At 38.0% G+C, this 26,494-nt stretch overlaps 1 protein-coding gene across 19 annotated transcripts in view; it reads right to left on the reverse strand.

Annotated features, from left to right (window-relative positions):
* The window catches only part of LOC127865174 (uncharacterized), a 56,307-nt gene extending 31,821 nt beyond the window's left edge, over positions 1-24,486 (reverse strand). For 16 of the 19 annotated variants that reach the window (XM_052405127.1, XM_052405130.1, XM_052405142.1 and 13 more), the window contains exons 1-3: positions 24,406-24,486; positions 10,653-10,868; positions 5,700-5,841 (exon numbers count right to left, since the gene is read on the reverse strand). In XM_052405127.1, coding sequence (XP_052261087.1) covers positions 5,700-5,841; positions 10,653-10,754 — 244 coding nt within the window. In that variant the 5' untranslated portion in view covers positions 10,755-10,868; positions 24,406-24,486. Of the gene's footprint in view, positions 1-5,699; positions 5,842-9,094; positions 9,310-10,652; positions 10,869-19,132; positions 19,269-20,539; positions 20,656-24,405 lie in introns of those variants that run through there. The other 3 variants (XM_052405124.1, XM_052405126.1, XM_052405143.1) reach the window with 3 other exon arrangements.
* Positions 24,487-26,494: the final 2,008 nt, after the last annotated feature.

The following is a 26,494-nucleotide window of genomic DNA, read 5'->3' on the forward strand; positions in this document are numbered from 1 at the left end:
ACGCTTTTGCATCATTCCGAGCTGAGTATGCATTAGGGCAAATCTGGCCTACAAATACTCATTAAGTTATTTTGTTCATGGCTTATTGCTTCGAAGTGTGGATGCTGTGGTTCATCCAATTTTTAACGTAAAGGTATGTGTGGATGCTGTGGTTCATCCAATTTAAGGTTTGTGGTTGTGGCCCGTGTTTTTGGTAACAACCTCAATGTGTCTGGATGCTGTGGTTCATCCAACAAGTTTAACATGTCACAGTCGATGCAATTTAACGTTATCTCAGCTGGTTGGATTTTAGCGACCTACGATACGTTCACGTAGTCCCGTAGTGTCGTTAGCCCGCGGCCTTATTATCTCCACTCTGCTTATATATTAATGTTAATTTAAATGGGCAAATAAATGTTAGTCATGTTTGGTGTGTTTGAATTTATTTCTTAATGAAATAATAGTGTTATTAAATCAATTATTTAACACACTGTGAAATGCTCAGTTTTTGTTTGAATTATAATAACATGCCCCAATGTAGCCCCAGTAAGGCGACAACTTTTGGCAAAAGTAAGTGGCGACAACTTTTTTAAGCCCAGAGGGAACCCCTGCACAGCAGCTATTTTAGAGCAAGCATCTTCGTCAAAAGTCAATGGACCTGAACTCATTTTACACTTTATCTGTAGGTCATGTAGTTGGGCTCACATACCGAAAATCAGCTCAGTATCTTTAAGCCTTGCGTACAAAATCTCTAGTAAACAGTGGGACTGCTATATGCGACCGTACCGGGGGAATAAATATTATCATTTGAAGCTTATTACTTCCCTTTGCAAAAAGGGACATATCTTTTTCAACAAGAGGGCCAAGATGGCCCTAGTTCACTCACTTGAGAGGAGTCGGTTCATTCAATCTTTACCAAATGTCAAACTTGACCTAGATATTGTCCAGACAAACATCCTGGTCAAGTTTCATCATTATGTCATCTGCGAGTCATGATCAATGTACTTTTGAAATTTCATGATCCTAGACGTAAGCATTCTTGAGTTATCATCCGGAAACCATTTTTCTAAGTTGAGTCACCGTGACCTTGACAGCCATAGTGTGATTACGTTTTTTGGAACTGTGAAGCGTTCTTGAGTTATCATCCAGAAACCATTTTACTATTTCAATAGAGGTCATCTGCGAGCCATGATCATTGTACCTATGAAGTTTCATGAGCCATTTTACTGGTTCGAGTTACCGCGACCTTGACCTATGAAGTTTCATGATCCTGGACCTAAGTAAGAAACCATCTGACGGACGGACGGACCCACATGGGTTAAACAATATAGCCCCTCTTCTTCGAAGGGGGGATAACATGACGTGTTGTCTCTCTGAACACCGGCGTTAGCAGCACTAAACTGGACACGTGTAACATATCTCTCCAATTTGTCAAGGACATTGAAGAACTCACTGCCGATCCGGATATCTTCCCGCTTTGAGTACCAGGCCCTTCTCCCGATTGCTCAACATTTGATTGGGAAAATAAAAATGTGGTTGACTTGTTTGTATCAGACATTTTGTATTCATTTTGGTTAAAAATGTAGAGTTTATATGATGCTTTTCATTTGACCACATTTACTCAGACCTAATGTGACACATTTGTATGTTACTAGAAAATGCAAAACTACATAAATAGTAACTAGAGCTTTGTCAGAGACATGACGAATACCCCCACATGCCGCATTGACACATTATATTTTGCATGTCGTCTTCACAAAAACAGCGGACACCATGCTGAATGTTTAAAACGCACAAAGTGACCCCTTGACCTAGTTTTTGACCCAGAAAGACCCATGTTCTAACTTGGCCTTAAGATCATCTCAATAAAACTTCTGACCAAGTTTGGTGAAGATCAGATGTAAACTACTTGAATAAGAAAGCAGACACCATGCTGAATGTTAAAAAAGCACTAAGTGACCCCGTGACCTAGTTTTAGGCCCAGAATGGCCCATGTTCAAACTTGTCCTAGAGATCATTTAGATAAACTTGCGATCAAGTTTGGTGAGGATTGGATGAAAACTACTTGAATTAGAGAGCGGACAACATGGTGAGGTTTAAAACGCACTAAGATACCCCGTGACCTTGTTTTTGACCCGGCATGACCCATATTCAAACTTGACCTGGACATCATCTAGATACAACTTCTGACCAAGTTTGGTGAAGATTGGATGAAAACTACTTGAATTAGAGAGCGGACAACATTGTGATGTTTAAAACGCACTAAGTGACCCCGAGACCTTGTTTTTGACCCGGCATGACCCATATTCAAACTTGCCCTAGACATCATCAAGATACAACTTCTGACCAATTTTGGTGAAGATGGATAAAAACTACTTGAATTAGAGAGCGGACAACATGGTGAGGTTTAAAACACACTAAGTGACCCCGTGACCTAGTTTTTGACCAGGCATGGCCCATGTTCGAACTTGACCTACACATCATCTAGATAAAACTTCTGACCAAGTTTGGTGAAGATCAAATGAAAACTACTTGAATAAGAGAGAGGACACCATGCTGAATGTAAAAAAAACGCAGTAAGTGACCCCGTGACCTTGTTTTTGACCCAGCAAGGCCCATGTTCGAACTTGGCCTTAAGATCATCTAGATACAACTTCTGACCAAGTTTGGTGAAGATCAGATGAAAACTACCTGATTTAAAGAGCGGACAACATGCTGAATGTTTAAAAGGCACTAAGTGACCCCGTGACCTAGTTTTTGACCCAGCAAGGCCAATGTTCGAACTTGGCCTAGACATCATGTAGATACAACTTCTGACCAAGTTTGGTGAAGATCAGGATAAAAAATACTTGAATTAGAGAGCGGACAACATGCTGAATGTTTAAAACGCACTAAGTGACCCCTTGACCTAGTTTTTGACCTGGCAAGGCCAATGTTCGAACTTGGCCTTGAGATCATCTAGATACAACTTCTGACCAAGTTTGGTGAAGATCGGATGAAAACTACTTGAATTAGAGAGCGGACAACATGCTGAATGTTTAAAACGCACTAAGTGACCCCGTGACCTAGTTTTTGACCCAGCAAGGCCCATGTTCGAACTTGGCCTAGACATCATGTAGATACAACTTCTGACCAAGTTTGGTGAAGATCAAATGAAAACTACTTGAATTAGAGAGCGGACACTTAATACGGACCGACAGACAGACCGACCGACAGAAAAGTTCACTCCTATATACCCCCCTAAACTCGTTTGTGGGGTTATAATTATCGGCTTTTTACGACATTATGAAATAAACACACTACGCGCACACAACAAAGAAGTAAATATCAGCTTTTGACGCGCCACGCGTGGACGACAAAGTTGTGAAATTACGCTCAGTGTTTTGCAGTTTTGACTTCGGATTAAAGATTGATACTTAGGTGCAAATTAGTGTTTGGACCGACAGAATCACTTCCAATTAATGATTTCTTCTGTTTAACGAAGTTCGGCTTAACAATGAAATTATACATTAAACAAAGAAGAACCCGGACCCGAAAAATACTTCGAAATAATGGTGACTTCGGATTATCAGTGTTTGAAATAACAGTGTTGAAGTGTATGATTATATGACCACAACACTTACTTTTATGATATGATTTAAACCACCAAGTAAATGAGTGGACCACCTTCCCCTGGTCAGCGTCCACCAGCAACATGTGTTCACAAGATGCCCCTGTTTTATTTTTAACAGGTATATACACAATTTCTGCATTTAAATTATACCAATTTTATAGCAAACAAGAGATGTGTTTGTCAGAAACACAATGCCCCCTCAGGGGTGTGATTGAGGCAGAGGGGAGGAAAATTCTGTCAACTGATTTTTACTACGCGAATGGCGCGCATAACGCAATGAAAAACCTTAAAACAGACATTAAAATAATCCACTTCTTGAACTTCATAACAATATTTCTTTAAAAAACCTGTTAAACTTCACATTTAACATATTAAGGATGCAAAGTAAACAGCATTTATTGTGATCAATAGCATCAGTTTTTCAATGTATTTAATTACAGTAAATGGACTAAATATAAACAAACACACTTGAGTGTTCTTCTTGTGTTAATGATGTATTAAACTGAGTTAAGTTAATATATTTTATTTGTTTACCTTTCAATAACTTGCATTTCACATCTTCTGTTTAATGCTATTTCAGTTATCGGAACAGCGTGACAAACATAATAAAGTAGAATATGCATATGAATCTGATTATACACAGATCCACTAACATATAAATCAAATCATGTTTGTCTCTACGATACTCTTCTAAATTGTTTTACTTCGCAAGTAGACTGAAATCCAATTTGCAAACACTTGTTTCCGTGACACAAATTCACTGTGCACATTTCTAAACAAAACATGTGTTGCTTGTATCTAAAACGTAGTCTTTTTCGTTGACAAACACATTTCATTATTCCTATCCAACTATATGATGTCAGTTGTTAATTTGATTGCTATTTGTCATTTCAATAATCTTAAATTTCGCTTCACAACGTCGCCGTTTGCAAGCAAATCAGCTTGGAAATACCAACACATTTTAAGAAACCGATTTTAATTGGAAGATTGGGAAACGACAGCCAATTATATTGCTCGTTTTAAAATTGCTTAGGCAGAATCTACCAGTGTAAAATGCAGAGAGATTTTGCAGTTCGCGGATATTTCGGACCGCTTATGAAATACGTCCGCGGAATTAGTGGTACCCCCCCCCACACACACACACATTTTTTTAACATATTTATTCGAATCTCAGAAGTGACCACCGGGACAACCCAATCGTCGGAAATCCGCAGATACGTGGAAAACTCACACCCCTGCCCCTATTGTGCCGCTTTGAATTTTTTTTTTTACCTTTGACCTTGAAGGATGACCTTGAACTGTCACTACTCAAAATGTGCAGCTTCATGAGAACGCCTCTTTGATTTTTGTTCTTTTTTGACCTTTGACCTTGAAGGATGACCTTGACATTGAAGGATGACCTTGAACTTCCACCACTCAAAATGTGCAGCTTCATGATAACGCCGCTTTGATTTTTGTAAAAAAAATTACCTTTGACATTGAAGAATGACCTTGAAGGATGACCTTGACCTTGAACTTCCACCACTCAAAATGTGCATCTTCATGAGAACGTCACTTTGAATAATTTTTTTTACCTTTCACCTTGAAGGATGACCTTGACCTTGAAGGATGACCTTAACCTTGAACTTCCACAACTCAAAATGTGCAGCTTCATGAGAACACAGCTTTGAATTTTTCTTTTTTTTTTTACCTTGGACCTTGAAAGATGACCTTGACCTTGAACTATCACCACTCAAAATGTGCAGCTTCACGAGATACACATGCATGCCAAATATCAAGTTGCTATCTTCAATATTGAAAAAGTTATGGCCAATTTTAAAGTTTTCGAACAGACAGACGCCAATTATTTGACCTTGAAGGATGACCTTGACATACACCATTCACCACTCAAAATGTTCAGCTCCATGAGATACACATGCATGCCAAATATCAAGTTGCTATCTTCAATGGTGAAAAAGTTATGGCCAATGTTAAAGTTTTTTTCGGACGGATGGACAGACTGACATACACACATACTGACATACTGACTGACGGACAGTTCAACTGCTATATGCCACCCTACCGGGGGGCATAAAAAAGTTGTTTATATTGTCTTTTTGGTACTTACCTTCTACAGACATCCCAGTTTCCAAGCATAGTCTAAAGCGACAAGACTTGCATCGATTTCTGTTCTTGGGGTTGAGGCCACATTCACCTCCAAAAAAGCATTTGTATTTGTCACCTCTTGTAATACTTCTTTTAAAGAAGCCCTGAAATAAGAAAGGTGAATTTTTCAAAATTTAAGCCGTTATTACATGTGGCATTTTGTTCTTAATTTATAATATTGTATCACTTCTTTTTAAAGAAGAGATGTGTCTGTCAGAAACAAAATGCCCCCTATTGCGCCGCTTTGAAGCCATATATTTGACCTTTGACCTTGAAGGATGACCTTGACCTTTCACCACTCAAAATGTGCAGCTCCATGAGATACACATGCATGCCAAATATCAAGTTGCTATTTCAAATAAGTGTAAAAGTTATTGCAAAACTTTAACCAAGGCTAAATTTTTGGCACACACACAATGAATGACAGACAGACAGGCCAAAAACAATATGCCCCCGATCTTTCGATCCGGAGGCATAAAAAGGGGTAGAGGTATGAACAACAGGTAAATGCCCTTTCATTTGGTAATATAGCAGATTCAGGATGAAACAAGATGAGTTTGTGAAGCACTATGTCCACCCCATATATTTGACCTTTGACCTTGTAGGATGACTTTGACCTTGACCATTTACCACTCAAAATGTGCAGCTCCCAGGGATCATTCTAGCCCAAAATTTAAGGGAGACATGACTTCTCCTTTCAATTTTATTAGGGACAAGTGAGCAGACTTTTGATCAGACGTGTAAAGGTACTTAACAATATTAAATATGCGTCAAATGTAACAAATATAATTTATCAATAACAAATACTAAATGTTGCAGGAAGGAAGCAAAACTCTTAATTTCAATTAAAGACTTTATAAAGAATTACAAATGACAAACAGTCATTTATACAGGGGTGTCAATTGTCCAAAATTTAAAGTAGGAAAAAAAGCCTGTGGAATCTGGGAACACAGGTCCCCAACAGACTCGAGCCCTCACTGATTGAACTATTTTATAGTCTTTCTAGTTGCATTTCTGGTGAATACTATGCGTAATATTATAATTCGGACTGTCCGTATTACACCATATGTATTCATCATTTTATGTTTGTTTATTAAGGATGTCAAGCATAAATTAAATCAGTGAAAAATGCAGTATCCAACAAGAGCACCGTGCGGGTGCAGACCGTTCATCTATTTTCTTTTTAAAGGTGAAGAGACTCTCATTTTCAATCACAAAGGAGGGAGGGGTGGAGTGAAGAGGGGTGCATTGCGTGGGGGTGTGGACATTTATTACATTATCTTCCAAAAAATGCGAAAAAAAGGAAAAAAAAATCGGGGGGGGGGGGGGGGGGGGGGGGATTCTTGGGTGCGATGGTTGGACGGGATTTCAAACATAAAATAATAAAAATAAATATTTGTGTATTTTAACCATTTAGAAAAAAAAAAAAATGGGGGGGGGGGGTGAGGTGGGGGGGGGGGGGTATAGTGTGAGGGTGTGGCGGTAATTTGTGAGATGATCTTAAAAAAAAAAATTAGGGGGGGGGGGATTCGGGTGAGGGGAGGGGGGTGGGGGTTGGGATTCTTGGGTGCGATGGTTGGACGGTATTTCAAACATAAAATAATCTAAATAAATAGTTTTGTTTTTTACCCGTTAAAAAAAATAAAATTGGGGAGGGGTGGGGTGGGGGGGGTATAGTGTGAGGGTGTGGTGGTCATTTGTGAGATGATCTTAAAAAAAAAAAAAATAGGGGGGGGGGAGGGGGGGGGCACGGGCAATGGTTTGGGTGGAGTCTATTGTGGTATGTCAGGTAAGAGTAGTTTTGTCAAAGTATCAATCAAATCTAATCATAAATAAAGAAGTTATGGCAAAATTTAATATTTTGACCTTGAGAGTCAAGGTCATTCAAAGGTCAAGGTAAAATTCAACTTGTCAGGTACAGTAACCTCATGATAGCATGAAAGTATTTGAAGTTTGAAAGCAATAGCCTTGATACTTAATAAGTAAAGTGGATCGAAACACAAAATTTAACCATATATTCAGAGTTACTAAGTCAAAAAAGGGCCATAATTCCGTAAAAATGACATCCAGAGTTATGCAACTTGTCCTTTTACTGTACCCTTATGATAGTTTGCGAGTGTTCCAAGTATGAAGGCAATATCTATGATACTTTAGGGGTAAAGTGGACCAAAACACAAAACTTAACCAAACTTTCAATTTTCTAAGTATAAAGGGCCCATAATTCTGTCCAAATGCCAGTCAGAGTTACATAACTTTGCCTGCACAGTCCCCTTACGATAGTTCATAAGTGTTGCAAGTATGAAAGCAATAGCTTTGATACTGTAGGAATAAAGTGGACCTAAACACAAAACATAACCAATTTTTCAATTTTCTAAGTATAAAAAGGGCACATAATTCTGTCAAAATGCCAGTCAGAGTTACATTACTTTGCCTGCACAGTCCCCTTATGATAGTTAGTAAGTGTTGCAAGTATGAAAGCAATAGCTTTGATACTTAAGGAATAAAATGGACCTAAACACAAAACTTAACCAAAATTTTCAATTTTCTAAGTATAAAAAGGGCACATAATTCTGTCAAAATGCACGCCAGAGTTATCTAACTTTGCCTACCCAGTCCCCTCATGATAGTAAGTAAGTGTACCAAGTTTGAATGCAATAGCTTTGATACTTTCTGAAAAAAGTGGACCTAAACGCAAAACTTAACCAAAATTTTCAATTTTCTAAGAATAAAAAGGGCACATAATTCAGTCAAAATGCACGCCAGAGTTATCTAACTTTGCCTGCCCAGTCCCCTTATGAAAGTAAGTAAGTGTACCATGTTTGAATGCAATAGCATTGATACTTTCTGAGAAAAGTGGACCTAAACGCAAAACTTAACCGGACGCCAACGCCGACGCCGACGCCAAGGTGATGACAATAGCTTTTTTTTTTTTTTCAAAAAATAGATGAGCTAAAAACGACAATCCGAAAAAATGTATGTTTGTGCACATGAAATAAAATGTGCATATTGTTTGAATGCTGAAAAATGAAAGCTATTTACCCAGCAAATATACATAATCAATATATAATTTGGTGAACAAATTGCTTTACAATATGCTATTGAACTTCTTTACTTTGCCAATTAATCACTTATAATATTTCATGATGGCGGACATGTGCAACATTTCGTTGAATTGTAAGACTTTCCAAAAGTAGCGACGATTTCTCGCCAATTTCCGAGCCAATAAGAAAAAAATTAATAAAATACCCGTCAAAATCTGTTGATATTTGTTAAGCTCAGTACTAAAATATATTATGACTGAAATTTTGGACTGTTTTAAGATGTATAAAACGTCAAGCAGAACAATAAATGACCAACATGTGAACAATTGCTGTATTGGTTCCCCGGCAGCCTTGAAAAACAACATGAGCCGATTGAAAAACTGTAAATGGGGTCGGGAGCCTCAACTGGCGTTCTTTATATAGATGGTAACATCAGTACGCTATTGTCAGTAAGACCGGCGTGTACACAATGCCTTGACTGGAATAAACCAAGGCGTCTTGCATCGGCTGTCAGTGATGCGAAGCAAGTCCTCTTGCTATCAGTAGATCAGATAACAGATAATTGCACACAGTAAACAATGGCAGTATAGTGACGGCATTGCGCACACGCGCAGCAGATTATCAAAGGAGAAAAATTTGTACCGCCTACATCGCCCTCTAGGATGATCCCTGGCTCCATGAGATACACATCATGCCAAATATCAAGTTGCTATCTTCAATATTGCAAAATTATGGCCAATGTTAAAGTTTGACGCTAACAAACCAACAAACAGACAGGGCAAACACAATATGTCCCCCAGTATAGACTGGGGATGTCTCTGCAAGCATTGCTCTAAATTATTCTAATCCTCAACTGATATTTTACACAATGACAGAGCTCCAGATAAGGGCCGTAAATACGCCTTTATCTTGAAGATTTACGCATTTATTTTTATAAACTGGACGTACAATTACGACTTTAGTATCAATTTTACGCCTTTTCGAAGAAAATCTGGCTGTACCGATACGCCTGCGTCAACGCGATATGATTTGTTGGTCTCTAACCTAACGGCGCTTTTTGTTAATTTAAATTACCGAAAAGTTGTAGACTGGGTTCATATATTATTGTCTATTCTGTCGCGTGATTTCCTGTAACTTGTAAATCCGTCAAAAACAATATGTCTGCGCGCAATGGAATGCCGGCTGAACCGAAAGCGGTTCAAAACAACTCTTTGTTGTCACATAATGACTACATACGGTGTCGTCTAACCATCCTGACATTAAATCTGTAAAACCAGAAAAAGACATTGTCGCCCCGATATTAAACGATTTGATTGCATCGGTGGCTTAAAACGTTAGAAAACACGATGGGAAGCGGATGAGACAGTGAAATAAGTGTTCATTTACTTAGCTTACTAGTTGGCTTGTGTTTTCTTGTCAAGAAAAATGAAGAAATAGTATTAGTCATGAGTTTTAATGTGTAGTTGTATTTGCATCATTATTCAGAATGGAAAACCTAATACAGTAACTGTTTAAGAAGCTACATATATTTATTATAATTGCTGCAAATGTTTCTGTAAAGTCAGTTATACACCCTTCAATATCCAAGAACACGGGTAGTACAGTACTGCCTGTATTTTTGGGCATGGTAGTACAGGTACTAATTGATTTTAAGCGTTACTCCTTTTCTTTCTGTCAGTGGCAGTACCGTTACTAATTTCACAAATCCTTATCTGGAGCTCTGCAAGGATAAGGCATGAACTGTTATTCTCTATTAATAAGCATATATAAAACTTAACACATTGCATTTGTTTTCATCAAAATGGAAATATATCAGTTTATAAGTATGATTCAGTACCTAGAATGTGAGATGAAATGTGTACAATGTTACCTACCTTGCAGCCTTCACAAGTGGCCACCCCATAGTGCACTCCAGTGGCCTTGTCCTTGCAGATTCTGCACATCCCAAATGGGAAAGGAATTGCTCCCGCAGGCATCGCCTCACAGATTGGTCAGTTTTACAACAGTGTTACAAGCAAATCAGTGAATACACCCTTCTCGTTAATATGTTATTCCTTGTGTGGTCCACTCAGATCAACATATTTAATGATCTGAAACATACAATGTAAGAGCTTTTAATTAAATTTTTATTATTAATGACTATAATTGTAAATATATAGAATGAATACAGAAATAAACACTTTATGCAGGCTTTATCCTGTTTTCTCTGTAATACAACCATTACTACATCAGCAATACCAATAGCAACAAGAGGGCATGAAAGGCCCAAAGTCGCTCACCTGAGATTCAAAGGAACTGACCTGTTCGGTGCAGCCCAAGATGTCATTAGAACAAAATGTTCTTAACAACTTTCATGACTAGTGAACACCCTGGCAGCCACGTTTTTCAACAGAACAGAACCATTTTCAAACACATCCAAGATATCATTTAAACAAATATACTGACAAAGTTTCATGAAGATTCATAAGTCCATATACGGAAAAATGCCCCGCCCACTCGTGGCCATGTTTTTCAAGCAACTGGAACCATTTTCTAACTTGTCCAAAATATCATTGGGACAAATCTTTTGACAAAGTTTCATGATGATCGTACAATAAATATGGCTTCTAGAGTGTTAACAAGGTTTAACTATAGCTATATAAGGAAAAATGCCACGCCCCCTTGGCGGCAATGTTTTTCCACCAACCGGAACCATATTCGAACTCATCCAAGATATCATTGAGACAAATCTTCTGACCAAGTTTCATGATGATAGGACAATAAATGTGGCCTCCAGAGTGTCAACAAGGTTTTACTAAAGCATGATATATAGCCATATTAGGAAAAATGCCCCGCCCCCTGGTGGCCATGTTATTTAAGCAACCAAAACCATTTTCGAACTCATCCAAGATACCATTAGGACAAAACTTCTGACCAAGTTTCATGAAGATCAGAAAATAAATGTGGCCTCTAGAGTGTTAACAAGGTTTTACAATAGCCATATAAGGAAAAAATGTCCTGCCCCCTAACGGCCATGTTTTTCAACCAACCAGCATCATGTTTGAACTTTAGCCATATATAGCCATATAAGGAAAAATGCCTTCCCCCCCCCCCCCCCCGGCGGCCATGTTTTTTCACCAATCTGGACCATTTTCGAACTCGTCTGAGATATCAATGAAACCAATGTTTTGACCAAGTTTCATGATGATTGGGGAAAAATTGTGACTTCTAAAGTGTTCACAAGGTTTCTCTATAGCCATATAAGGAATACTGCCCCACCCCCTGGCTGCCATGTTTTTCAACGGACCGGTACCATTTTTGAACTCAACCAACATACCGGTATCATTTAGACAAAGATTTTGGCAAAGTTACATGAAGATTAGTTTAAGGAATACTGCCCCGCCCCCTGGTGGCCATGTTTTTCAATGGACCGTAACCATTTTTGAACTAAACCAACATATCATTTAGACAAACATTTTGACATGAAGATTGGGCATCAAATGTGACTTCTACAGTGTTCACAAGGTTTTTCTTTTTTTTGACCTAGTGACCTAGTTTTTGACCCAGCATGACCCGGTTTTGAACTCAGTCGAGGTATAAATGGGACAAATGTTCTGACCAAATTTCATGAAGATTAAACAAAAAATGTGGCCTCTAGAGTGTTCACAAGGAAAAATGTTGACGACGCACGGCAGGCGACGGACAAAAGGCATTCACAAAAGCAGGTGAGCTAAAAACAGGCAATTGAAACTAAAATTTCTATTTGGCTGTACAAATCTCTTATTGGCTGCTAAAAATTCTAAAACCATTCAAAGAGGAGGGTAAAAGGCCCAGAGGCAATCACCTATGACCTGAACACAAACCTGTTCTGAGCAGGTAGCCATCAGAAAGAAGAATAACATAATCAATAAAGAAAATTGTCTCAATAGCTGGCAGCCATGCTTTTGAACAAACCACAATCATTTTCAAACTCATCCAAGATATGGTAACAACATTGTTAATGTTTTGAGCAAGTTATGTGGGTCAAAAATATATCTTGCAGACTGTGCTAATGGTTTTACTATAGCTGCATAAGAAAACTGCCCAGCCTCATGTTGTTCAATGGACCTGAACCATTTCTCACACATATGATCTTCAATACAAACTTTTCAGTGATTGGTTTGCCCAAAATTACAGCCTCTTACAGACTGTTTTCAACTGGTAAAAAGCAACATTCCCCCCACTGCCCCCCAAAGAAACTGACCAAAATCTCCACACAAAAAAACTTTTCCAACAAACTCAATCATAAAGTTATTATACAGCTATAACATGAATTTGAAAATGGAGTCAAACATGCACTTATAAATACTTGGAATACTGTTAGTTATAATCATATAAATAATGTTTCACTTTTCCCAATCACATGGTTTATTGTGCAAGTTTTCCCAATCTATAAGGCAGAGATTGACTCAATGTTACAAAGATATTTTTGAGACAAATATGTTCTGACCAAGTTTCATAAAGATTGGGCAATTAATGAGGTCTCAACAGTGTTTACAAATTGTTTCCATTTTTTGACCAAATGACTTAGTTTTTGGATCCATGTGACCCATTTAAAACACTGCCAATGTTTGCTTAAGCTAAATATTCTCACCAAGTTTCCAAATTGTGCAATCAATGTAACTTCTAGAGTGTTCACAAGTATTTTCTTGAATTATGCCTCCTGACCTAGATTGTGACCCCACGTGGTCCAGTTTTAAACTCTGCAGGTACTTTTATTGGAACTAATCTTCTGATTAAATTTCAAAAACATTGGGCAATAAATATGACCAATGTTATGCTCACAAGCTTATATGTAGCCTCCAGTGTTCGCAAGGTATGTGACGCAAGACAGACTTTAGGCTATCAGAAAAGCTCACCATAAGTATGCTTTAATAAACAGACAGCATAATTTTTTTTATACACAGTTTGGATTCTGATTATGGTTTTCATTTTAAATGTGTATGTCATTTAGATTCCACAGACAACAGTATCATGCATTTACAGCAATTTTTTTCTTCTTTATTAAGTACCGGAAAACAGCACTTTCCCAAATGAAGGAAAAACAACAAATTTCTCAATTGTTGTCAAAAATTCCGCAATTGAAGGTTTCTAAAAACAAGAGGGCATGAAAGGTCCAAAGTCGCTCACCTGAGATTCAAAGGAACTGACCTGTTCTGTGCAGTCCAAGATGTCATTAGAACAATATGTTCTTACCAACTTTCATGACTAGTGAACACCCTGGCAGCCACATTTTCCAACAGACCAGAACCATTTTCATACACATCCAAGATATTATTTAAACAAAAATACTAACAAAGTTTCATGAAGATTCATAAGTCCATATAAGGAAAAATGGCCCCGCCCTCTGGTGGCCATGTTTTTCAAGCAACTGGAACCACTTTCGAACTTGTCCATAATATCATTGAAACAAATCTTCTGACAAAGTTTTATGATGATCGTACAATAAATATGGATTCTAGAGTCTTAACAAGGTTTAACTATTGCTATATAAGGAAAAATGCCACGCCCCCTTGGCGGCCATGTTTTTCCACCAACAGGAACCATTTTTGAACTCATCCAAGATATCATTGGGACAAATCATCTGACCTAGTTTCATGATGATCGGACAATAAATGTGGCCTCTAGAGTGTTAACAAGGTTTTACTAAAGCATGATATAAAGCCATATTAGTAAAAAAAGACCCGCCCCCTGGTGGCCATGTTTTTTAAGCAACCAAAATCATTTTCAAACTCATCAAAGATATCATTATGAAAAATCTTCTGACCAAGTTTCATAAAGATCGGAAAATAAATGTGGCCTCTAGAGTGTTAACAAGGTTTTACTATAGTCATATAAGGAAAAATGCCCCGCCCCCTGGCGGCCATGTTTTTCAACCAACCAGCATCATGTTTGAACTTGTCCACGATATTATTGGGATGAATCTTCTGACCAAGTTGTATGAAGATCAGACAATTAATGTGGCCTCTAGAATGTTAACAAGATTTTACTATAACCATATAAGGAAAAAATGCCCCGCCCCTTGGCAGCCATGTTTTTCAAGAAAACATAACCATTTTTGAACTCATCCAAGATATCATTGAGACCAATCTTCTGACCAAATTTCATGAAGATTGGACAATAAATGTGGCCTCTAGAGTGTTAACAAGGTTTAACTTTAGCCATATATAGCCATATAAGGAAAAAGCCTCCCCCCCCGGCGGCCATGTTTTTTCACCAATCTGGACCATTTTCGAACTCGTCTGAGATATCAATGAAACCAATGTTTTGACCAAGTTTCATGATGATTGGGCAAAAATTATGACTTCTAGAGTGTTCACAAGGTTTCTCTATAGCCATATAAGGAATACTGCCCAACCCCCTGGCTGCCATGTTTTTCAACCAACCAGCATCATTTTTGAACTCGTCCACGATATTATTGGGATGAATCTTCTGACCAAGTTTCATGAAGATCGGACAATAAATGTGGCCTCTAGAGTGTTAACAAGATTTTACTATAGCCATATAAAGCCATATAAGGAAAAATGCCCCGCCCCTTGGCACCCATGTTTTTCAAGCAAACATATCCATTTTCGAACTCATCCAAGATATCATTGAGACCAATCTTCCAACCAAATTTCATAAAGATTAGACAATAAATGTGGACTCTAGAGTGTTAACAAGGTTTTACTATAACCATGTAAGGAAAACTGCCCCGCCCACCTGGCGGCCATGTTTTTTTACCGATCTGGACCATTTTCTAACTCTTCCGAGATATCAATGTAACCAATGTTTTGACCAAGTTTCATGATGATTGGGCAAAAATTGTGACTTCTCGAGTGTTCACAAGGTTTCGCTATAGCCATATAAGGAATACTGCCCCGCCCCCTGGCGGCCATGTTTTTCAACGGACCAGAACCATTTTTAAACTCAACCAACATATCATGACCATCATCTCCACCAGGACCACTACCATCATCGTTACATGGAATGTCCGAACCATGTATGAGACTGGGAAGACAGCACAAGTTGCCACAGAGATGAGGAAGTTCAACCTCACCATCCTAGGGATCAGTGAATCAAGATGGACTGGCTCTGGGCAGAAGCGACTGACTTCCGGTGAGTATATACTGTTGTTCTCGGGGCATGAGCAGGAGGATGCAGCACACACCCAGGGAGTAGCTCTAATGCTTTCCAAGTAGGCACAGAGAGCCCTCATCGGGTAGGAGGCACATGGACCTCGGATCATAACGGCCTCTTTCCTTACAAAGAAGAAGAGGATCAACATGGACATAATCCAGTGCTACGCCCCAACAAACGCCAGTACAGAGGATGACAAGGACAACTTCTACAATAGACTGTTAACCATCATACAAGACAGACCAAAAAGAAACATCATTATTCTAATGGGTGACTTCAACGCCAAGATTGGCAGTGACAACCGAGGATATAAGATCATCGGAAAGCAAGGGTTAGGCAAGATGAACGACACTGGGGAGAGATTCGCCGACCTGTGCGCCACAAGTAACCTGGTCATCGGAGGAAGTGTTTTCCACCACAGAAGGAAACACAAGGCAACTTGGGTGTCACCAGACCTGTCAACGAAGAACCAGATTGACCACTTGTGCATTGCAAGGAGTTTTCCTCGCTCTCTTCAGAATGTACGTGTCAAGCGAGGAGCAGACGTGGCTTCAGACCATCATCTTGTCGCCTGATTGAAACTAAAGCTGAAGAAGAGTTGGACAGGGGGGCCCAACCAACGCCAACGGTACAACACTGCCACTCTGAAAGACACCTGGAAGCAAGAAGAGTTCAAGGTCACTCTCTCCAACAAGTTCCAGGTCCTAGAGGAGCTGCTTGAAGAAGGGACGATAGAGCAGAAGGGGCAGAATGTGAAAGAAGCAGTGACTTCAACATGCCAAGAAGTACTGGGCCCAAAGTCTTACACCCACAAAGAGTGGATGTCAGCAGAGACGCTTCAGAAAGTTGAGGAAAGACGAGAAAAGAAGGCAAGTGTAAACAACAGCAGAACACGAGCTGCAAAAGTGAAAGCACAAGAAGAGTACACCGAAGCAAATAAGAGCGTCAAGCAAAGTATCAGAGAAGACAAGAGGAACTACCTAGAGACGCTTGCAACAGAGGCGGAAGAGGCAGCCTATCAGAACAGAAGGAAAGATCTGTACTCCATCACCAAGAGGTAAGCAGGAAAGTTTGCCAAGCCAGAGAGGCCAGTAAGGGACAAAAGAGGAGTAATACCAGATGATGAAGGGCAGAAGAAGAGGTGGATTGAGCACTTCCAAGAGCTACTCAACAGGACAGCCCCTGTGAACCCACCGGAGATTCTGCCAGCTACAAGCAATCTGCCAATCAAATGCTGCACTCCCACAAAGGAAGAGATCAGCAGCGCCATCAAACAATTGGAGATCGGCAAATCTGCAGGACCTGACAGCATACCGGCAGAAGCGCTTAAGGCTGACGTGGAGACCAGTGTGGAAGAAGAAGAAATCCCAACAGAGTGGAAAGAGGGTTACCTCATCAAGCTTCCCAAAAAAGGTGACCTCAGTTCCTGCTCGAACTACTGAGGAATCACGCTGTTGTCCATCCCAGGGAAGGTGTTTAATCGCATCCTACTGTACAGAATGAAAGACGCAGTAGACCCGCATCTCCGTGACCAACAAGCAGGCTTCCGAAAGTAGAGATCGTGCACGAATCAGATCGCAACCCTGCGCATCATTCTGGAACAATCCCTGGAGTCTAATGAGGGAATGACCTGCAGAATTCTTCACGGCAGACAGCTCACGGATGCCTTTGAAGTGAGAACTGGTACGAGGCAAGGCTGTTTACTCTCACCTTTCCTGTTCCTGCTGGCCATAGACTGGGTAATGAAGACATAAACGGAGCAGAAGCGGAATGGAATTCAGTGGACTCTTTGGGAACAGTTGGAAGACCTCAACTTTGCCGATGATTTGGCTCTTCTCTCCCACACCCAACAACCGATGCAGGAAAAGACAAACATGGTAGCGGACAACTCAGCTAGACTGGGCCTCAACATCAACAGAGGTGAACAGCAAGGTGTTCAGGACCAACGCATCAAACAACACACCCATCACAGTCCAAGGCGAGGCGCTGGAGGAGGTGGACAGCTTCACCTATCTCTGCAGCATTCTGGACAACCAGGCAGGAACGGATGCAGATGTCAGAACCCGCATCGGTAAAGCACGAGCAGCCTTCCATCAGCTGAAGAACATCTGGATATCCAGCGTAATTGGCATCACCACCAAGATTAGGCTCTTCAATACCATCGTGAAGCTGCTACTCCTCTATGGAGCAGAGACCTGGAGAACCACTGTCACCACCATAAAGAAAATACAGGTCTTCATCAACACTTGCCTCAGGAAGATCCGCTGGCCAGACAAGATCTTCAACGAAGAATTATGGAGAAGAACAAACCAGCAGCCAGTTGAAGAAGACATCCCTCAGAGACGTTGGAGGTGGATAGGCCACACCCTTCTCAAGCCTGCATCCAATACGACAAGGCAATCCCTCACATGGAACCCCCCAAGGGAAAAGGAAGAGAGGGCGGCCTAGAAAGACCTGGCGCCGTGACCTGGATGCAGATGCTAAGCAGATGGGCCAAACATGGGGGCAGCTTGAGAGACTCGCCCAGAACCGAGACACCTGGAGCAAGCTGGTTGGCGGCCTATGTCCCAGATGGGACCACAGGCGAAGATGAAATGAAAATATCATTTAGACAAACATTTAGACAAAGTTACATGAAGATTGGGCATCAAATGTGACTTCTACATTGTTCACAAGGTTTTTCTTTTTTTGACCTAGTTTTTGACCCAGCATGACCCAGTTTTGATTTCAGTCGAGGTATCAATGGGACAAATGTTCAGACCAAGTTTCATGAAGATCAGACAATAAATGTGGCCTCTAAAGTGTCACAAGGCAAAATGTTGACGCCGCACGCCGGACACCGGACGAAAAGGCGATCACAAAAAAGGCAATAAATCAATGCACAATAGTTTTATTGTGATTCACTCTTCTTTTCATACTTTGAAATAAATACCACTTCACAGCTTTACTTACAAGATAAACCAAAAAATGTCCTGTCGAAAATTTAGAGTCATAATATGAAAGACGAAAACCTGTATGTCTGAAAATTAAGAGTATCAACAAATAATTATTTTCGCTAATAAACAGGTTATCTGAAAATTAAAAGTGTCAGAAAATTTAGTTATTACGGTATTCATATGCAAAGCATTGTAAACTTTCAGGCAGATACAAATTTTCTTATCGAAAAGTACATAATTATCCCCCTCTGCCTAATACTTTCATGTGACTTCATAAATACCTGAACATGTGTAGATTAGATGATCACGATAAGATGACATGCATCACTTTCTCACTTGACTGAAATCTCTGTTGCAACAATAATCTACTGCATGATCGAACTCCCGATGACATGAATCTTTGGTTATTGATAGATCCTTCGGAGAACAAAAGTTTGATAGACAATATTGCAATTAAATCAAAGGTATCTCAAGATTGCCAACCAGATTACGACTACCAGAACAGGCATCTTTATCATGATAAAAATAACCATGATGTCAACTGTGTTTTATTGGTCTTTGTAACAAGCTTTAAACAGTGTTATGCAAATGCTACATTATCTCCCTGTTTTCTCCCAGTGTATCACTTATTCTCATAGTATAGGCCCTCTTCATTGATTGTATCATGCCTTTGACAGCAAGAGATGTGTTTGTCAGAAACACAATGCCCTCCTACTGCGCCGCTTAGAAGCCATATATCTGACCTTTGACCTTGAAGGAGGACCTTGACCTTTCACCACTCAAATATCAAGTTGCTCTCTTCAATACTGCAAAATTTATGGGCAATGTTAAAGTTTTTGGATGGAAGGGCAGACTGACAGATGGACTGAAGGACAGTTTAACTGCTATATGCCACCCTGCAGGGGGGCATAAAAAACCCACAAGAAGTGCTGAACAGCCTTTTTTCGATTGTTAGAAGTTTTAATTAATTTGCTGTTTATAAATAACTATGATGACAATCTTTCTTATGATTTCAGGTTTTCATTTGAAAGTAAGTCATGTTTATTCCAGGCAGACATTATGATTTCACATACTGATTTTAACGCAGGCAGGTTTTTTTTCCTTCTTTGTGACCCGCCGAAAATCGGGCCTTTCCCCTCGGAATTTTTTCCCCGAGATGGTAAATTTTTCCCTAGATTTAATTTTTCCCTCGAATTTTTTTTTTTTTTTTTTTGGTTTTTTAACTTTTGTCATGTAACAGCTTATAACATATCGTTTATTCTTATGAGTTTATTCTTATGATGGAAATTAATAAGGGGATATTTCAATAATATGTATATGCAATGTTAAGATAAGTTTGAGAATTTAATAATACATCTTGGGAGGTATTTACATAATGTAACACTTTTTCTGTTTAGTCATCATTGTCCTAGTAATTAGAGATGCATGGCCACTGGCGAAATACATAGTGGACAACAATGGCGTACATTCGACCATATCTGGCGGTAAACATAGTGTTAATTATACACAAACTGCTTATATAAACTGGTTAAATAAGCCTAAATAGTAAGAAATAATTTAACGACCAGAAAGTGATGGACATTGTTATAACCCGTTTATAGCTACATTTTTTATGGTTATGAGCTTATGTCAAAGTGATGGATAAGGCTGTTTACTCCTTAAAACAAGTAGGTCGACGCCAAGGTCACCATTTTTGTATAAAAGGGAGCCGAGCCACCTTCAAGGAGGAATCTGCGGTGAGATTTGAAAAGAACTTGGAGGGTTGTCACGTCTTCTTGACGTGGCGGCCATGTTGGCTGCCGCACTGTAAAATTGTATTTCGTGTACATTAACAAGCGTTGTGTTAAAAGAAATATTCGACATAAATAAATCGCTATTAAATCAGAAATGAGCTTGGGTTATTACTGTGTGTTATCAACGAACAATGTGTAATTACGTGACACTTTTAAATATATAAGTTAAGCTGATCCAGTGTAGAAAATATAAAAATATTGCATTATTAAATTATCTGTTACCTTCAATTGTATTAAACAGTAAAATATGTACAATTGATTATTCAATACTAAAATCCTTAATTAACCCCAAAATCCGGCGTTTCGCGTGATTTTTTCCCCCATAATCCAGAGCTTCCCTGGATTTTTCCCCCTTAAAAAAAGCAAGGCCCTTACCCCAAAATCAGATAAAAATCCCTGGCAGGTTTTGTTGTAAAAGTCAAGAAAACACATTAAACTTTAAATTGAAGTATTGAGATGTACATGTATGAACATATGTTTTTCAATCTTTTCACTAAATATATATGTAGATGTTCTCATTAAGAGGACCCATAATACGGATACACATGCTAATTATGTGTTATAATTTACAGAATTTACTAATTATATAAATCAAGAACTGTTGATCCATTACCTGAAAATGGAAAATTTGATAATTCAATTTAATGTGAACAGTAAACACATAGGAATCGTCGTTTGTTCAGCCATAAGGAAAAATAAGTGGAATGTTATACAGGGGTTTTTCAGCACTGTCTGCGCCTCCGGAAAACGGAGGCATTCCCAAAGCAAACGGACCCTATCCCAAACCGAAATAAAAAAAATAATCCCAATTTCCAAACAATTTTTTTTTTTTTTTTTTTTAGAAAGAAGTGTCTTATGACTTATGATTATTAGATTATTAATGTCCAGCTGATGTGTATCATACCAACAAGCACTGCTGTAGTCGAGCGAGGATTCAGCACCATACACCTGCTGTGCTCCCCATTACGGAGCACATTCACACAAACCAAACTTACTCATCTGATGTTTATCCGCATTGAAGGTCTAGATCTGAATGACAAAACATTGGAGGAGCTGTGTGATGCTTTCAAAAACAGAAAGCAGAGAAAAATTATGCTGTAACTTGTGTGACTAACCAGTGTTTGTTTTGGTAAAAAATATCTGCTACAAGTTTTTGACTGTACAGGTCTTATCTCACAGTGTAACTGTAACTGAAAAACTAATTTGCAGTACTTGAATAAACGCTGATCATGCCAAATATTGAATTTGTTTATATGGGAGCTAGTCAACTCGTACCTTAGTCAACTCATCCCTTCGGTCAACTCGTACCCGATTTGGTCAACTCGTACCCGATTTTTGGTCAACTCGTACCCCCACTAGTCAACTCGTACCCGAATTGGTCAACACGTACCCTCTTAAAAATTATTTATATATATCAAAGACGTGAAATAAGTTTTTGATATGAATATAGATAATGGTTATAAAAAAAATGTTGTTTTTTTTTGGCAAAAGTAGACAAGTTCATTATTTTTCACACGTGTATAATTATAAAGGACGTGTTTGTCGGCGTTTTGTTTGATAAAATGTTGACTAATAACACCTTTATGACAACAGGACCGTCGGCGATTTGTTAAACAATTTGTTTGTCGTGCATCTAAAATGACACGCGCGGTAGTTGTCGGCATTTTCTTTGATAAAATGTTTGATTGTAAACACCGCATGATGACTTAACCAATTAAAGGTATGATCCACTTTGAAGTTAAAGGATATAATAAACTATTTGGAACTGGTGAGTATGTAAAGTCTAAATTATAATGTACACAATAGAAAGTGCATCATTTATTATTTTATATATAAGCTGTATATATTAAATTTATAAATTATTCGACATTAATATGTGTATTATAATCATTAAGATTATGAGATTTTGAGTGTAACTTCTTGCGTTGTTTATGGTTCTTTCATTCAGCAATATATAACCACCGTCTGTCGGATTATCTAATTTATTGTAATCTTGTCGATCCCTGCATAGGCAAATAAATTTAAAATTCATATAAACATCATTAAATCTCAATAAAAACATCATCAATATTCAATTAATTAAACTGATCAACTTACAATAATTCTCGCGTGTATTGCGCTGTGTGAAGTAGCAACTGGCCTTTATTGAACAATGTCGATTAATTAAAAGATTAAAGAGATAACGGTCTGTGTTAATTGATTGATTGAGTGTCATATTAACCTAATATAGTTAACATTAAGAACAATTACTAAATCATATAGAAATTAGTTATGTAGAATATGATTATTAAGTTGAAACTATTATCCTAAAGAGTATGCTAAATATTGATGCATGCATAAATCATGTTTATAAAACAGAACTGTTATTATTAATTTTTTTAGAAATTATCTTTAATATGATTTTTAATATGATTATTAGCCTATGATTAAGTAAATAAACATAAATTATGTAAATAAAACAGAGCAGTATATTTTAAATTTTGTAGAAATTGGCCTCAAAGAAAATGTTCAATTATAATAAAAACATTAAGGTATAAGATTATTATTATTTAATTATATAAATATTAAAATGGTAAGCAGCGCAACTTCAAGGCCAATTTCGTAAATTATGTAAACGGTCTCCAAATGGAGAGATAAAACGTCAATTTATATTCAAACTTTAGTCGATTTCGTCTGCCTTTTCAACTAAAAAGACCATTTATTGTATATGCAAACCAAAATGACCGATATATATATGATAAATTACGTCTTCGGTGATAGGTTTCTCTTCCGCAATTGACATAGTAACACGACTAAATATACGTTAGAGTAAGAGTATCTTTGCTTGATGTATTAATTCAATACATTATTTAATTAGAATTTCATACGGATGGATTTGAACGGATTTTGTAATATATTGTTGATTAACTTTTGGACTTGGATGTATTGGACTTTGAAACATTATGTAAAGAACTGAATAAAGAACACAGAACTATCAATAGAGTTATCTGTATACGAGTTATAACGCAACAATTGTATATATCGTCCGCAGATTCCTTCTTTGTATTTCTGTCCGCAAATCCATATAGATTTTTTTGGCGGCCGATTGCAGTATTCTGCGCTCAGCCGCCATTGGTATGTTGTACTTTGTACACTAATACCAAGATTAGCAGAAAGCAGGCCCCATATGTATATACAATGAGAACTGATGTATTTATGGAACGTGAATGATATATAACTAATTCATGTTTTTAAATAACTAATTCAATATTGCTTACAGTTAATTTAAAAAAATAAAATGACTTGTCATAATAGAATTTGGCATTAATCTTATTTTTGCCACAATACAAAAAAAATGAAACAAAGAAATTTGTATCAGAACGATTTGTATACTATTTAGGTGTCACACTTGCTCAGTACAACAGAATTATTTGGTCAACTCGTACCTGCAATAAACATAAAAAACATCAAATGCATGCAAACACCCATCGCAATTTGTTTCTATAAAGAACAAATATTAAAAAGGTACGAGCTGACCAATCTGAAAAATGACTAAAGTACGAGTTGACCAAATCGGGTACGAGTTGACTAGGGTACGAGTTGACTTAGGTACGAGTTGACTGGAAACCGTTTATATAAAGTAGACAAAATAACAAATAAAAACAAATTTATTTGTGAAACCACTGACTTATTAAAGCATGATAAATTCACAATTTTTTCCCAAAATGAGCCGTTCCATCGAAGCAAAAATTCCCAAAATAGGCAGAAAACCCCTGTCATACCTGTTTACTGGTGACAACCAGTCACTTATCTAGGTCAAATCTATATCACTTTCGATCAGGTAAAACGAATTAGTGTCTTACGGACCATGGACCATACGGCTCAGATAATATGGCTCAGATTAGCGTACGATACGGCCCAGCTTAGCGGACAAACAGGTCCATGTTCCGTAGATGTTACAATATACTAAATCTTTTTGGAGTGCAATGCTTTACTCCTGAACATCATTTATAAGAAGACACAATTCTCTATGTGGGCACTTGCCATGACTTTATTTAAGAATGTTTCTTTGTGCATGTGGTAGGGAAAACATTGATGTTTAACAGAAATTCACTCATTTGCTTGAAGGTTGGAGACTACATGAGACTTTGACTCAGATAAACTCAAAATGGCACAAGTAACACCCTTATACAAGAAAAATGACCATTTTTGCAAAGCTAACTATAGACCAGTAAGTGTCCTACCAATGCCCTCTAAAATTTTTGAGAAAGTAATTGCTAATCAACTTAACTTTCATTTTGATAAAAATTTTAATAATTTTTTATGTGCTTTTAGAAAGGGACATGGCTGTCAAACCACCCTATTAGAACTTCTGGAGGACTGGAGGCAGGCTCTCGATAAAGACCACTACGCTGCAGCAATTATCATGGACCTGTCCAAGGCCTTCGATTGCCTGCCTAACGATATATTACAGACAAATCTGTCAGTGCATGGTATGTCAGAGCCTGCGTCCAGACTCCTCCAGTCTTACCTTTTTAACAGAAAACAGCAAATTAAAATAGGAGATACAGTTAGTTCATGGGCCAGTATAACAAAAGGAGTACCCCAAGGGTCTATCCTGGGGCCCTTACTGTTCAATGTCTTTATTAATGATATTTTTTATTTTATAAACAAATCTACCCTTTACAATTATGCCGATGATAATACTCTGTCATTCTACACAACAAACTTTGATGAACTTATAAGTGTTTTACAACATGAAAGTAACATTCTTATTGATTGGTTTCATTTTAATAAGATGCAAGCTAACCCTGACAAATTTCAATCTTTTGCAATAGGCAAATCAACTTCTTGTAAAAAGCCCTCATTTAAGATAGGTGATGCTACTATAACTTGTGAAAAAGTTGTTAAACTACTTGGTATTGACATAGACTATAAACTAAATTTTGATACTCATATACAAGGATTATGTAAGAAGGCAGCCACTCAAATTAACATCTTAAAAAGAATTGGTAGAAATTTAAGTGTAAAAAACAAGCTTTTAATTTTTCATACCTTTTTATTATCAAATTTTAATTTTTGCCCAATGACCTGGCATTTCTGTTCAGAAACTAATATTAAAAAGATGGAAAAAACTCAAGAAAGGGCAATTCGTTTTATATACAACAACTATAGCACTCAATATATCGATCTTTTACAAAAGGTAGACCTTCCATCTTTGCAAATAAGACGTATAAGATCAATGGCTATTGAAACATTTAAAATCATAAATGAAATTTCTCCACCTTTGTTAAATGATTTAATTGTTAAGAGACAGTCAACCATAAATTTTAGATATACCAATATTTTACAGATACCACAGGTACGCACAACAACATATGGTAAAAATTCTTTTAGATATGCTGCCCCCTCGCTGTGGAACTCCCTACCAGAAGATTTTAGAAAATGTACAAATTTTTCGCAATTTAAAACTTTAATTGGGACATGGACTGGAAAAATCTGTAGGTGCAAATGCTGTAGACTGAATGGGATTTCCACAGCAAGGGAGCATCACATCACTTAGTTTTAAGTTCATTTTCTACTATAATGTTATATAGTGTTAGATTTGCTTAGCTTTGTGTGCTTTGGATGCTTAGCATGCTCTATATGCTTTATTTACTTAAATGTTATATGCTGTTAGTGTTTTTCTTAGCTTTGTATGCTTTGTGTGCTTTGCTTGATCTGTATGCTTTGTAGGCCCTATATGCTGTATATGCTTTGTGTGATCTGCCCAGCAAACAATCTATATGGGACCCATATGGGTCCCATGTGGGCACCTATATGGGCCCCATGTGGGCTGCCAACATGGGACCCAGATGGGAAGTGCAACCG

The sequence above is a fragment of the Dreissena polymorpha genome, chromosome 1 (assembly GCF_020536995.1).
Source record: "Dreissena polymorpha isolate Duluth1 chromosome 1, UMN_Dpol_1.0, whole genome shotgun sequence".
In the NCBI taxonomy this organism is placed as follows: Eukaryota; Metazoa; Mollusca; class Bivalvia; order Myida; family Dreissenidae; genus Dreissena; species Dreissena polymorpha.